The sequence below is a fragment of the Talpa occidentalis genome, unplaced genomic scaffold, assembly GCF_014898055.3.
Source record: "Talpa occidentalis isolate TD23 unplaced genomic scaffold, MPIMG_talOcc4v2.1 talOcc4.7, whole genome shotgun sequence".
NCBI lineage: Eukaryota > Metazoa > Chordata > Mammalia > Eulipotyphla > Talpidae > Talpa > Talpa occidentalis.
Window position 1 is genome coordinate 136,043,739 of NW_023605083.1, and position 11,990 is coordinate 136,055,728.

General features: G+C 67.3%; 2 protein-coding genes across 3 annotated transcripts; one reads left to right on the forward strand and one right to left on the reverse strand.

Moving 5' to 3' along the window:
- Window positions 1-3,470: 3,470 nt before the first annotated feature.
- RFNG (RFNG O-fucosylpeptide 3-beta-N-acetylglucosaminyltransferase) lies at window positions 3,471-8,175 on the reverse strand. Its single transcript, XM_037492682.2, has 9 exons — window positions 7,909-8,175; window positions 7,739-7,787; window positions 7,213-7,315; window positions 6,941-7,094; window positions 6,664-6,752; window positions 6,430-6,595; window positions 5,954-6,039; window positions 5,754-5,868; window positions 3,471-5,323 (listed from the first exon to the last, which is right to left on the reverse strand). The coding sequence occupies exons 1-8, from the start codon at window positions 8,173-8,175 to the stop codon at window positions 5,754-5,756; spliced, it is 1,029 nt and encodes a 342-aa protein (XP_037348579.1). The 3' UTR covers window positions 3,471-5,323.
- A 65-nt stretch (window positions 8,176-8,240) lies between these two features.
- On the forward strand, window positions 8,241-11,925 carry GPS1 (G protein pathway suppressor 1). 2 transcript variants are annotated; one of them, XM_037492680.2, is made up of 14 exons: window positions 8,241-8,306; window positions 8,694-8,786; window positions 9,061-9,242; window positions 9,427-9,591; window positions 9,663-9,798; window positions 9,874-9,951; window positions 10,063-10,123; window positions 10,392-10,477; window positions 10,597-10,691; window positions 10,763-10,868; window positions 10,941-11,021; window positions 11,098-11,235; window positions 11,307-11,441; window positions 11,509-11,925. In XM_037492680.2, the coding sequence occupies exons 1-14, from the start codon at window positions 8,274-8,276 to the stop codon at window positions 11,581-11,583; spliced, it is 1,464 nt and encodes a 487-aa protein (XP_037348577.1). In that variant the 5' UTR covers window positions 8,241-8,273; the 3' UTR covers window positions 11,584-11,925. The 2 variants fall into 2 exon arrangements, with proteins under 2 accessions (XP_037348577.1, XP_037348578.1); XM_037492681.2 differs by having other exon boundaries at window positions 10,066-10,123.
- The last annotated feature ends 65 nt before the right edge of the window (window positions 11,926-11,990 follow it).

Sequence of the window (11,990 nt, forward strand, 5' to 3'; positions counted from 1 at the left end):
CTACTTCTTAAAATTAGCACATAGCCAAAATTTTAAATGAAAATCGAGAGATCTCTGTGTCAGTCCTTGTCTTTTACCTGCAGAGGATTAACTATAAATGGCACCTATAGAAGAGCCCAAATTTTGATCATGATCTAAAATTTTAGTAAACAAGAACTAGTACAAATTTAATAGTTTATTTTATTTATTTTTTAAAGATTTTATTTATTTATTTATTTATTTTTTATTTTATTTTTTTTTTTAAAGAGGCATGTGTTTTTATTTATTTATTCGTTTGTTTTTTTTTTTTGTTTATACATGCACTGGGTACAGTCAGAAGCGCGGGAGGGTGAGAGAATTCACCAGAGCCAGAGCGGGGAGCAGAGCAGGCAGAAGGACCGAAGGACACTGCTGAGGGGAGCAGCGGGCGGCAGGAGAGGTCTGCGCACCATGTGGGACCCTCATCCGGTGGCCGGGGAGCAGCCGGGGATCGAACCGGCGCCTCAGAGGCTGCGGGCAGCTTCGCAACCCAGCGCTCAACCGCTGCGCCACCGGGGAGGCCCCAAAGATTTTTTTTATTTATTTATGCACACAGGGACTGGGGTGCAGGCCATAGGTGCGGGGGTGACAGTGATACCGGAATTGTCAGGCCTAGTCTCCCAGCCAGGAACGGATCCCAGGCTGCAGGGCAGCGCTGAGCCCCGGCCACGAGACCCCCACGAAGCCGCGGCAGGAACTTCGCAGACGCTCAGGCCAGCAAGCGAGAAGAGGCAGGTTTGTTTAGAGAGAGAAAAAGTTTATTGAGGAGAAAAAGAGCAGAAATAAAGCGGGACTCCCGGGCCAGGGGAGCAGGCCTGGGAGGGGCGAGGAAGCCAAAGTGGAGTCGTGTCCCAGGGAACATAGACCTTTTCCCCCCATTATCCTACAGCTCCACCCGTCTCTCTGTGATGGGTCAGGTCTCGGCTGTCTCACTTATTAGCTACTGAGCGGGGATCTTCACGTTCCTTCTCTAGCAGCTTTCTCTTTCCCCGTTTGTTGCGTCTTTATCTTTATGGCCCAGTCCTCTGGACGGGCCTCCCTGCATTGAAGCTAAACAGCTGCCCTTCTAAGGGGACCATAAATGAAACCACGCTCCATGTCTCCAATCTCCGCCTCCCTTAACCACCTGAAGGAAACCAGGCCCAGCGTTAACAACGTTGTCCTTGGTCCTGGCATGTTTGTTTTTCCCAGTGGAATGGGTTACATTCCCTTGGTTGTCCTTATCTCTGAAGCCTCCCTAAATTCTTCAGAGGTCCCCTCCTGCACTGTCCCTGAAACTGCCTAATAACCCTAGCTTGCCCTGTGTCTCAAGAGGACTCCCCAGAGACAGAGTGGGGGGAAGCAGAACAGGTGGAATCTCTAGAAACCACTGCCGAGGGGAGCAGCGGGGAGACAGGGGGGGTCTGCTGCGCCCTGGGGGTCACTCTCTGGCCGGGGATGGACTCAGGCCACGGCTATGGGGACAGCCTGAGACTAGGGCCCCCAGGGAGGCCCCTAATGGTTTAGTTTAAAGTGTGCGTGCCTGAAGCCTTTAATATTGGGTATTAGGAGGACAAGGGTGGGGGGCTTCCAGGAGACCCTGGAGTGTTGGTGGCAGAGGTGGTGCCTGGCCTTCGCTGTACGCGTGGACGAGAGCGTGGTGGGGCCTCCCACAGCCCAGCAGCCTCCCGAGGAAAGGCAGGTTGGCCTGGGAGACTTCTCAGATTCCTTCCTTTGGGGCCCTGAGGGGGGTTTCATGTTTGCTTTTCCTGTTTCTCAGGGTGTGGAAAGAACCCTTGAGAACTGGCCTGAACTTGAACCGGCTGGGCCCAAAGGGACACTTGAGTAGGGGGCGGGGCCGACCTGCCGGAGGCGCCAGGGCCGGGCGAGTGGGCTCCTGGCTGAGGTCCTGGCTGAGTTCCGGCCCGCCCAGGTGCAGGGTGTCCCGAGAAGGGGCCTGCAGGCCACCCCCAGGCTGGGCAGTTTCTCAGGGGACGGGCCCTGGGAGGCCGGGGAGGCAGTGGACATGGGAATTACTGGCGCAGCCAGCGCCAAGAGGGACATGGGCGAGGTGCCAGGCGCCCGTGGGTGGCGGGTTGCTGCAGGGAGCCGCGGCCCTGCTCGCGGAGGCAGCGGGCACACACGTGCCTGGCTGGTGCTCCTGGGCTTGGGTCTGGGCCAGGTTAGGGGGCAGGGCACACGAGGTCAGCTCCGTGACTGCAGTCACCGCCCCAGAGGCTGCCGCGCCCCGTCTCCAGGCGGCTCCTGGCCAGGTTCGTGCTCCCCTCAGCGGTGGGTTTCAGTGGATCCACCTGTTCTGCTCCCCAATCTTGTCTCTGGGGAGTCCTCTCACTCCCCGCACCTCTGGCCTGTACCCCAGCTCTTGTGTGCATAAATAAAAAAGTCTTAAAAAACTCCTTTAAAATGGCTGACCATTTAAAGCAAATAGCAGGGGGAGCTTCTGGTGTATGTGCAAGACTGCGTGAGAAGAGCTGAGAGGCTGGGTGCGGGGGCCTTGCCAGGTCCCCCGCGGGGGAGGCGGCAGCGCCAGGGCCAGAGCTGGGCCTGGAGGCTCCCTGTCGACCTGAACGAGTTTTGATAAATTACTAGTGACGAGTAGCGTGAGCCCCAGACTGGAATAATGTTTCTACGCCGAGCTGTGCAACCCGCCAAGGAAACAGAGCACCGGACGAACCCTATCTGACGACCCAGAAAGGCAGGGCGGGCAACAGAGGAACAGGCCGTAGAGAGGGCACGGGAGGCTCACCCCAACCTGATGCCAGCCAGCGTCCACTGCGTGGCCTGGGAGAGCGGCCTGGGCGCTGCTGCTGTGGGACGGGCGGGCGGCGGCGCGTGAGGACTTGGCCTAGGGCCGTTTCTCAGGCTGGAACCCCTCCCTGACACCTGACCACAGGGTGCTGCGGAGGTAGGGCACAGGGGGAGCAGGGAGGCGGGGGGTGGGAGGGGTGGGGAAGGAGGAACCACAGCATCCTGTGGCCACCTGCTGGAGGACGGGGTGCACACATCTCTTGGGGTGACCCCACAAAGCACCTTGAGGTTTCTGCTCCTCTTTCAAGCGAGGGGAGGAGCAGAGCACCCTGGGCCCTTGTGTGCAGAAGCTCCCTACATGAGCCCAGGAGCACCGCTTACCTGCCCCGAACAAGGGTGTCCAGGCCAGTGTGCAGAGCGCCCGCAGAGCACTTTGGGGAGGGTACCCCCTGTGGCTCTGGGGGTCTAGACCTGGGGTGGCTCGCGGGCCCCCAGCACAGATCTGGGAACTAAGTGATAGTTGCGACCCAGGCCAGGTCCCCAGATGAGGTTGTGTGGGGGCGGAAGGCTGCCGCCTGGGATGCCCTGGGCAGAGACTGCCCCCCAGCCGGCCCTTCACCCCTCCCTGCTGCTCCTCCTCCTCTTGCCCCCATCTTCACTCCACACCCTGCCCTGCCAGACCTTCCAGGCTGCGCCGGGTGGGTGCCCAGCAGGGGCCCGTGTGTGAGTGCCGCTGCGTGACTCTTGCTTCCCGATGACCCACGTAGCTGGGAGGAAGGTAGTCCCCCATCTGCACGGCTCCACGCTTTCGGGTGCCCTGGGGTGGGCATATCATGTCAGCAGCAGAGGGCACCGGGGCTGGGTCAGGTGGCAGCGGGGCCGGGCAGGGTGCCAAGGTGACTGTCTCGCTCCCACGGGGAGGCTTTGCCCTTGCTGTGTGGCTCACCTCTGGGCATTGTATTTTTTGGGGGTGCTGACTAGGGCTACGTGCTGGATTTCGGTCTCCAGTTCTCCACCCCGTTCTTTCAATTTTCTATTTTTTTTTTTTTTTAAGATTTTAAGGTACTTATTTATGCATACAAGATCTGGGGTACAGGCCAGAGGTATGGGGGATGCAAGGACTCCCCAGAGACAGAACAGCCAGACAAAATCCACTGCTGAGGGGAGCAGTGGGCGAGACAGGAGAGGTCTGCTGCGCCCTGTTCTCTCTGGCCAGCCGGGGATCGAACTCGTGCTGCAGAGACTGCAGCTTCATAGTGCAGTAGGGAGGCCGGGTGTTTTTTAAATAGCGTAGTTTATTTTTTAAGAAAGGTTTACTTCTGCATACAAGAGCTGGGGTGCAGGCCAGAGGACTCCCCAGAGACAGAGCGGGGAGCAGAACAGGCGGATCCACTGGAAACCACCGCCGAGGGGAGCAGTGGGGAGACGGGAAGGGTCTGCTGCGCCGTGTGGGTCGCTCCCTGGCCGGGGATGCACTCAGGCTACGGCAGAGAGAGCCTGAGACTGACCCCAGGCCACAGGGAGACCCGGAATGTTTTTAATAAATTCAAACTCCGGTACAAACATAGGGCTGCTCCAATGCAGAGTTTCATCGGTGTTGACTTTCAAAAGTCCTTGCTGAGACCTGCTCGCACAGCCAGAGCCCAGCCTGGAAGCGCCCGTCCGAACTCGGCTGCACTCAGAGGCGCGCGCCCAGCGCGGGCCCAGCTCGACCGCGGTCCTGGGACGCTAAGCAAGTGGGCCGGGCCGGCACTCCCGGGGGGAGACACCCCCCACCCTCCCCCCAGCCTGCAGAGAGGTCAAGGGGCCTAAACCAGCATTCTGGAAGGTTCTCTTTCCCTGCCGTTGAGAGCCCCGGCCCAGCCCCTGCCCGTCTGCGCTTCCGCGGGGGTCGGTTCTGGGGGAGACGCCCCAGCGGGCAGGCACCCCCAAGCTGTCCGCGAGCGGCACGGGTCCGCAGCACCTCCCCGCTAAGGATATCTGTGCCCACCGGCACCGCCCCGCACAGTTGGCTTCGGGAGCCTGCCCTGCCAGTGACCCGCGGGTGCCTGCCCTGGGTCTGCCCGCCCTCCCCAGGGCCGCTGCCCTTGAAGGCTCCGCACCTGCGCAGGCGCAGACAGGGGGGGCACGGCACTGGGCATAGGTGGGGCTCCCCAGCAGAGCGGGGTGGGGGCTTAGACGCCCAGAGGTGCGGTGAGCCCAGGCCCCGTTTCCAGGGTGGATGACCTGGCTGGGAGGCGGCCTCTTGTGACAGGGGGACCGCCCTTCACCGGCGCCCCGCCCAGCACCCCTCATGGCGGTGGGGGTTTCTGCCCACCTCAGGACTACTCCCTGGTCCTCCTCGGGCGGGCTTCGGGCCTGCGGACCCCAGCATTCTCCTTCCAGTTCAGGGCCGGACAGGGCACCCCCTCAGTGGGCCCTCTGAGCGGAATGAGGACAGGCCCCATGCCAGCCCCCCCTTTATTCCCAGCAAACGGCAGGGTGTGGGGAAGGCCCCACACCTGCTCCTCCAGCGTGGTGCATGGTGGGCGGAGGCCGGCGTGGGCTGGGTGTCTCCCTGCAGAGGGAACCCCAACTCAAAGGTCTGCTGTCCTCCAGGCTTGAGGCACTGACCAGCCCCCAGGCTGCCTCTGGGTGTGGCGGTGAGGGGGTGACCCCATTTGTCATTGGGCAGGCGGGGGGCTGGAGCTGTCACCCTTGGTGGGCTGAGGGCCCTCTCGGGACCCTGGCTGTAACCCTGCCTGGCCTCCACCCCTGGAGAGCCCTCTCCTGCGGGAGCAAGGCTCTGGGCCTGCCTGGGAGGCCGACCGGCACCTGCTCTCTCCTGGGCGGCTGCGTGTGATGTGAAACTCCCAGGCTCGCGCTCCCGGAGCCGCGTTCACCTGGCCTGCCCAGGGGTCGTGGGGGCCTGCGGGCCAGCCTCAGGGAGCCCCGGCCGGAGGGGCAGTCCTGCTTGCCCCCGTGGGTGGGGCATCGCCCACCTGTACCTATGGCAGAGCCGGCCCTGGGCGGGCTGAGGGTCCTTGGGAGGCGCGGTGGGCCTGCTGCCTTGCAGGACACCAGTCCGTGTCGGGGTAGAGCAGGCAGTGGACAGACTTGAACCTGGGGAGAGACAAGGGTCAGGGCTGTGGGAGGGGCGGCGGCTGCTCGCCCGCCCTGCTCACCGCGCAGCTCCCCCACCCCTCACCGCGTGGGGTCCTGCTGCAGGCTGAAGCCTCCGGCCACGTTCACCACGTTCTGGGGGTTCTCTGGACCCCCGTAGCTCAGTGTGACCTGGGCGGGAAAGACAGATGAGGCACCATCTGGGGGCCATGGCTACCACCCTGTGGCCCTGCTCATTGGGGAGCAGCCCAAGGGCCCTGCACACTGGGAGACACCCCAGGAGAGCGGCCGATGCCCAACGGGGGTCTAGTGGTGCAGACCCACGGCCTTTCCTCCTCAGCAGGCTGGTCTCCACCAGGTGTCTGCATGCTGCCCAGAGGACCTGGGCCCCGTCCCGGACAGGGCAGCCCCCGTGCAAAGCCGGTGACCCCTCTCCGGACCTGCAAGACACGTCTAGGGCCCCCACCACGTCTCTGCAGCTCTGGCCCTCAACTACACCCCCCGCGGCCTTGTGAGAGCAGCCTCGGGGTGATGGTGGGGTGTACCCGCTGGGGCACGAACCTGCTGAGGCACGCTGTCGGGCGGCAGGCGCCGCAGGTTCTCCAGATGGGAGTGGAAGAGCGCGCTGGGCCGCAGGTGGGCGCCCAGCAGCCCCTCCACGATGTAGCCCACGGTGCAGTCGTCCGGCAGCCGCACCCGCTCTGCCGTGCTCATGAAGCTGCCCATGCTGCAGGCGGGAGCAGTCAGGGCCTCGCCCCACCCCAGGCCCCCACCCCAGGGCACCCCTGCCCTTACCTGGCCCAAGGGCTCATCTTGAGGGCGAGGCCCCGGCTCAGGCAGAAACCAGCACCCCCAGTCGCGAACCAAAACTTGACGGTGGTCACCTGGAGGGGGGATGCTGGTCAGAAACACCCCTCCTGAAGCTGCCCCTCAGGAAAGAGGCACTAGGCCTGTGGGGTTCATCGCTCCCCGCGGCCATTGCCCCTGCCCAGTGCCCACACCCTCCCAGGACCCGTGGGAGATGAGGCCCCGCCGGCCGCTCTCCCCTGCCGCCTGCCCCGCGGCCACTCACGGTTCCACCTCCCTGGACCCGCTCGGTGGCCTCAATGGGGTGGTCCAGGCTGGGCCGCCCCAAGTACACGTCCTGGCTGGGGGAGAAGGCGGACAGCAGCTGCAGCAAACCCCGGGGGTTCACGTAGTTGTCATCGTCCACGTGGCAGAACCACCTGGGGGTCGGGAGTCTCAGCTTACAAGCCAGGCCCCGCCCTGCCCCGCCCGCGGGGCTGCGGGGGGGGGGGGGCGGGGGGGGAGGCAGGGTCCAGGCCTGGCCAGGCCAACACGCACTTGCGCCCTGACTCGATGAACTTGTCGTACTCCACCGACATCTTGCAGCACAGCGCCTGGCGGGTGCGCACAGCCGAGCAGTTGGTGTTGACCACGTGGCTCCCTGGAGAACAGGATGAGGCGTGTGGGGGCCCAGCCAGCCCCCCAGGTCTGGGCGAGCGTGCCTACACCTGACCTGCTGCAGGCCCCGAGGCTGGACCCCACCCCGTCCCAGCTCGGCTCAGCCCCCAGGCTGCTGCTGACCTCAGGTCCGGGCCCATGACACCTGCCAGGGCCCCGGGACGGGCTGAGGTGGCCCAGGCCTGCGAGATGAGCCTGGGTGGGGGGATGCCCCCCCAGGCTTTCCCTGGACGTGGCACCAGCCCGAGGCCCAGCGGGGACAGGGAGGAGGGGCCGGGCTGGCAGGGGAGCCCTGGAGGAGGCCCGCAGGGGCGCGAGGCGGGTCTGCCCCTACCCGGCCCATCCCAGGGGCCTCCCAGGCCTCGGCCCGGGGCCAGGAAAGACGGCGGGGCCGGAGCGCGCTCACCTCCCTGCAGCCGCAGCTCGGGGTCGTCCCCGTCGGTGAAGATGAACGTCTGGGGAGACAGGGCGTGAGGCGCGCCCGCCCGGGCAGGCTGTCCCGCAGGCCGGGCTGGGGGCGCGGGGGGCGCGGGGGCGCGGGGGGCGCGGGGGCGGGGCGCGGCGGGCCGGGCGCACCTGCCGGCGGGCGCGGGAGATCCAGGTGCGCAGCAGCAGCGCGAGGCGCGGCCCGTGGTTCCGCCGCGTGGTCTTGACCGCGATGAAGACGTCGTCGGGCCGCAGGCGGGGCGCGGCGGGCGGGCCGGGGCGGCGGGCCGGGGCCGGGGCGGGCGCCGGGGCCGGGGCGGGCGCGCGGGGCAGCGGCAGCGGCAGCAGCAGCAGCGCGGCCAGGGCGGCGGCCGCGGCGAGGCAGCCCCGGCACAGCGCGCCCCGCGCGCGGCTCATGCGGCCGCGGCACCGGCGGCTCCGCCCGCGCGCGCGGCCCCTTTAAGACGCCGCGACCCGGAAGCGCCTCCTGCCCCGGAAGCGGACGCGGAGCGAAGATGCCGCTGCCGGTCCAGGTGTTCAGCCTGCAGGTACCGCGCCCGGCCCGGCCCGGCCCGGCCCGGCCCGCCCCCGCCGCCGGCCCGCCCCCGCCGCCGGCCGCGCCTCGGGCCGCGCGCGGAGCGGACCCCGGGGGAGGGCGGCCCCCAGCGCGCCCGCCCCGCCCGCCCCGCCGCCCGCCCCGGGGGCCGCCCCGCCGCCCCCCGCCCGTCCCGCCCGCCCCGCCCGCCCCGCCGCCCCCCGCCCGCCCCGGGGGCCGCCCCGCCCGCCCCGCCGCCCCCCGCCCGTCCCGCCCGCCCCCGCGCCCGCGGGCGCCCGTCCCCGGGCGGCCGCCGCGGCCGGGAGGGCCGGGCCGGAGCGGGGCCCAGGCGGGGGCGCCGTGCCGGCCGCCGCGGTGCCAAGGTCCCGCCGTGTTGCAGGGGGCCGTGGAGCCCATGCAGATCGACGTGGACCCCCAGGAGGACCCGCAGAACGCCCCCGATGTCAACTACGTGGTGGAGAACCCCACCCTGGTACGGAGCCGCGAGGGGCCCTCCGGGTGCGGTCGGAGCCCACCTGACCTCGGACTTAGGGGTTCCAGCCGCCTCCGCGGGCGTGTTACCCAGCACCCCCCTCCCCGGGCGCCGCGCAGGCCAGTGAGACCCGCAGAGCTCTCCTCCAGGGGTCCCTGGTGACCCCACCGGACGGCCTTTCCCAGCTCTCAGGTCCATGGTGGGCAGGGCCTGGGGTGGCCCCTCATCCGTGTCCCCCAGGACCTGGAGCAGCCCCTCACCCGTGTCCCCACAGGACCTGGAGCAGTACGCAGCCAGCTACAGCGGCCTGATGCGCATCGAGCGCCTGCAGTTCATTGCTGACCACTGCCCCCCGCTGCGGGTGGAGGCCCTGAAGATGGCCCTGTCCTTCGTGCAGAGGACATTCAACGTGGACATGTACGAGGAGATCCATCGGAAGCTCTCAGAGGCCACCAGGTGGGGCCGGGGCCTCGGCCAGGGAGGGCTGGGAGGCCTGGGGAGGGCGCCTGCAGGTCTATCCTGGGGGCTCCTGGATGGGGACTGGCCAGCATCCAGAGCCAGTGGGGTGCCCTCCTGGCAGGGCAGGGGCAGGCAGGCCCCCTGACTTGCCCACCAGCCCCTGACAGCCAGGCCTCCCCAGGGAGCTGCAGAGCGCCCCTGACGCCATCCCCGAGAGCGGTGTGGAGCCCCCACCCCTGGACACGGCCTGGGTAGAGGCCACGCGCAAGAAGGCCCTGCTGAAGCTGGAGAAGCTGGACACAGACCTGAAGAACTACAAGGGCAACTCCATCAAGGAGAGCATCAGGTGCTGGTCTCGGTGGTCCCCTCCTCCCCTCCCCCCCGCCCTCCACTCTCCACTCACCGCCGGGCCCACAGGCGCGGCCACGACGACCTCGGTGACCACTACCTCGACTGCGGGGACCTCAGCAACGCCCTCAAGTGTTACTCCCGGGCCCGGGACTACTGCACCAGCGCCAAGCACGTCATCAACATGTGCCTCAACGTCATCAAGGTGGGCGCTGCGCACAGCGGTGGGGGGCTGTCACCCTGCGGTGGGGCACCCCGCTGAGTGGGCCCGCCCCCGCAGGTCAGCGTCTACTTGCAGAACTGGTCTCACGTGCTCAGCTACGTCAGCAAGGCCGAGTCCACCCCAGAAATCGCCGAGGTACTGCCACCCGGCCCTCGACCAGCCTCGTCATCCACTCGGGCCAGGGCCGGGGCCGCCCCGTGAGGGGGGTGGCGTCTGCTCTGCTCACGGTGCCCCCTTCCCCTGCAGCAGCGAGGGGAGCGGGACAGCCAGACCCAGGCCATCCTCACCAAGCTCAAGTGTGCCGCAGGTGAGGGCTCTTGGCCCTGAGCAGGACACAGCTGACCCTGACCCCCTCCCCCCCCACCTCCCCCCCCCCCCCTGAGGGCTTGTCCTGTCGGGTCTTCACCCCGGGGGGCGGGTCGCAGCGGGGACCCTGCCCCCCGCCCTGCGGAGCCAGGCTGCATATCCTGGGAAGCAGCGGTGCTTGGGCAGCAGCCTCCCCACTGCCAGGACTTGTCTGCGGTGCTGGGGGCTCCGGCAGCCCCCTCGGGAGCTAGAGCTCTTCCCCCACCCAGGTCTGGCCGAGCTGGCGGCGCGCAAGTACAAGCAGGCTGCCAAGTGCTTCCTGCTGGCCTCCTTCGATCACTGCGACTTCCCCGAGGTGAGGGCTCTGGGCCGCGGTCTCCCACGGGGCCTGGCCTCCTCTGAGGGGTGAGGGCTGGGGCCGCCCCAGCTCTAGCTCTTGACCCCAGCCCCGGGCCCCACCTCTCCGGCCCCCAGCTGCTCTCCCCCAGCAACGTGGCCATCTACGGGGGCCTGTGTGCCTTGGCCACCTTCGACCGGCAGGAGCTGCAGCGCAACGTCATCGCCAGCAGGTGGGTGCAGGGCGGCCACAGCCCCCGGGCCTGGCCTGCACCGGGCAGCTCTGAGGCCCCTGTGTCTGCAGCTCCTTCAAGCTGTTCCTGGAGCTGGAGCCGCAGGTGCGTGACATCATCTTCAAGTTCTACGAGTCCAAGTACGCCTCGTGCCTGAAGATGCTGGACGAGATGAAGGTGAGGCCCCGGCCTGTGGCGGGGAGGAGCCTGGGGGGCCCGTGTGGGCGGCCCTGACAGCTCTGCTCGCAGGACAACCTGCTCTTGGACATGTACCTGGCCCCCCACGTCAGGACCCTGTACACGCAGATCCGGAACCGGGCCCTCATCCAGGTAAGTGCGGGGGGCGGAGCACGCAGGGCCTGCGGCTGGGTCGGCCGCGGGGCAGCCAACGCTCCCTCTGCCCCAGTATTTCAGCCCCTACGTGTCGGCGGACATGCGCAAGATGGCCACGGCCTTCAACACCACGGTGGCGGCGCTGGAAGACGAGCTGACGCAGCTCATCCTGGAGGGGCTCATCAACGCCCGCATCGACTCCCACAGCAAGGTGGCGGGCGGGCAGGGCAGGGCAGGGCCGGGGAGCAGGGTGGGGCTGGTGCTGAGCCCTCGTCCCCCCAGATCCTGTATGCCCGGGACGTGGACCAGCGCAGCACCACCTTCGAGAAGTCCCTGCTGATGGGCAAGGAGTTCCAGCGCCGTGCCAAAGCCATGATCCTGCGGGCGGCCGTGCTGCGGAACCAGATCCACGTCAAGGTGAGGGCTGGGCGGCCGGGCTGGGGCGGCCCCACCGCCCAGGCTGAGCGGCCGTGTCTCCGCACAGTCCCCGCCCCGGGAAGGAAGCCAGGGGGAGCTGACCCCGGCCAACAGCCAGTCCCGGATGAGCACCAACATGTGAGGCCGCCGCGGCAGCCGGGCTGCAGGACGTCTCCCCCTCGCCCCGCCCCGGACCCTGGCCTCTGCCCGCCTGCGCGGCTCTCCTGGAGGGGCCGTCCGCGGCCCACTTGCCAAGGCCCGGCCGCTGGAGAGCAGACCCCGGGCCCCGCTTGTCGTGCCCCTCCAACCTGCAGCCTCCCGTGCGGGGGTCCTGGGTCCAGGCGTTGCAGACAGAGCTCGCCTGCAGCGCCCCGGCCCCAGCGGCACCACCACCCGCCCCGTCCACCTGCTGAGGGGGCCGCTGAGTCTCGTCCATTAAAGGGCAGCCTGAGAACACGCCTTTGCACTGTTCTTGCCCGCAAGGGTCCTGGGGACTCCCCCTGGGGTCAGGTTCTGAGGCAGCCCCTCGGCCCAAACCCTGTTCCCCCC

What these genes read in the sequence shown, in the direction of transcription:
- RFNG (XM_037492682.2), bottom strand. Translation starts at nt 8,175, where the DNA reads ATGAGCCGCGCGCGGGGCGCGCTGTGCCGGGGCTGCCTCGCCGCGGCC. An exon ending in TTCATCGAGTCAGGGCGCAA is followed by an intron (nt 7,095 to 7,212) that starts GTGCGTGTTGGC and finishes CCCGACCCCCAG; the next exon opens with GTGGTTCTGCCACGTGGACG. An exon ending in GGGTCCAGGGAGGTGGAACC is followed by an intron (nt 6,753 to 6,940) that starts GTGAGTGGCCGC and finishes TCCCCCCTCCAG; the next exon opens with GTGACCACCGTCAAGTTTTG.
- GPS1 (XM_037492680.2), top strand. Translation starts at nt 8,274, where the DNA reads ATGCCGCTGCCGGTCCAGGTGTTCAGCCTGCAG. An exon ending in ATCACTGCGACTTCCCCGAG is followed by an intron (nt 10,478 to 10,596) that starts GTGAGGGCTCTG and finishes TCCGGCCCCCAG; the next exon opens with CTGCTCTCCCCCAGCAACGT. An exon ending in CGCAACGTCATCGCCAGCAG is followed by an intron (nt 10,692 to 10,762) that starts GTGGGTGCAGGG and finishes CTGTGTCTGCAG; the next exon opens with CTCCTTCAAGCTGTTCCTGG.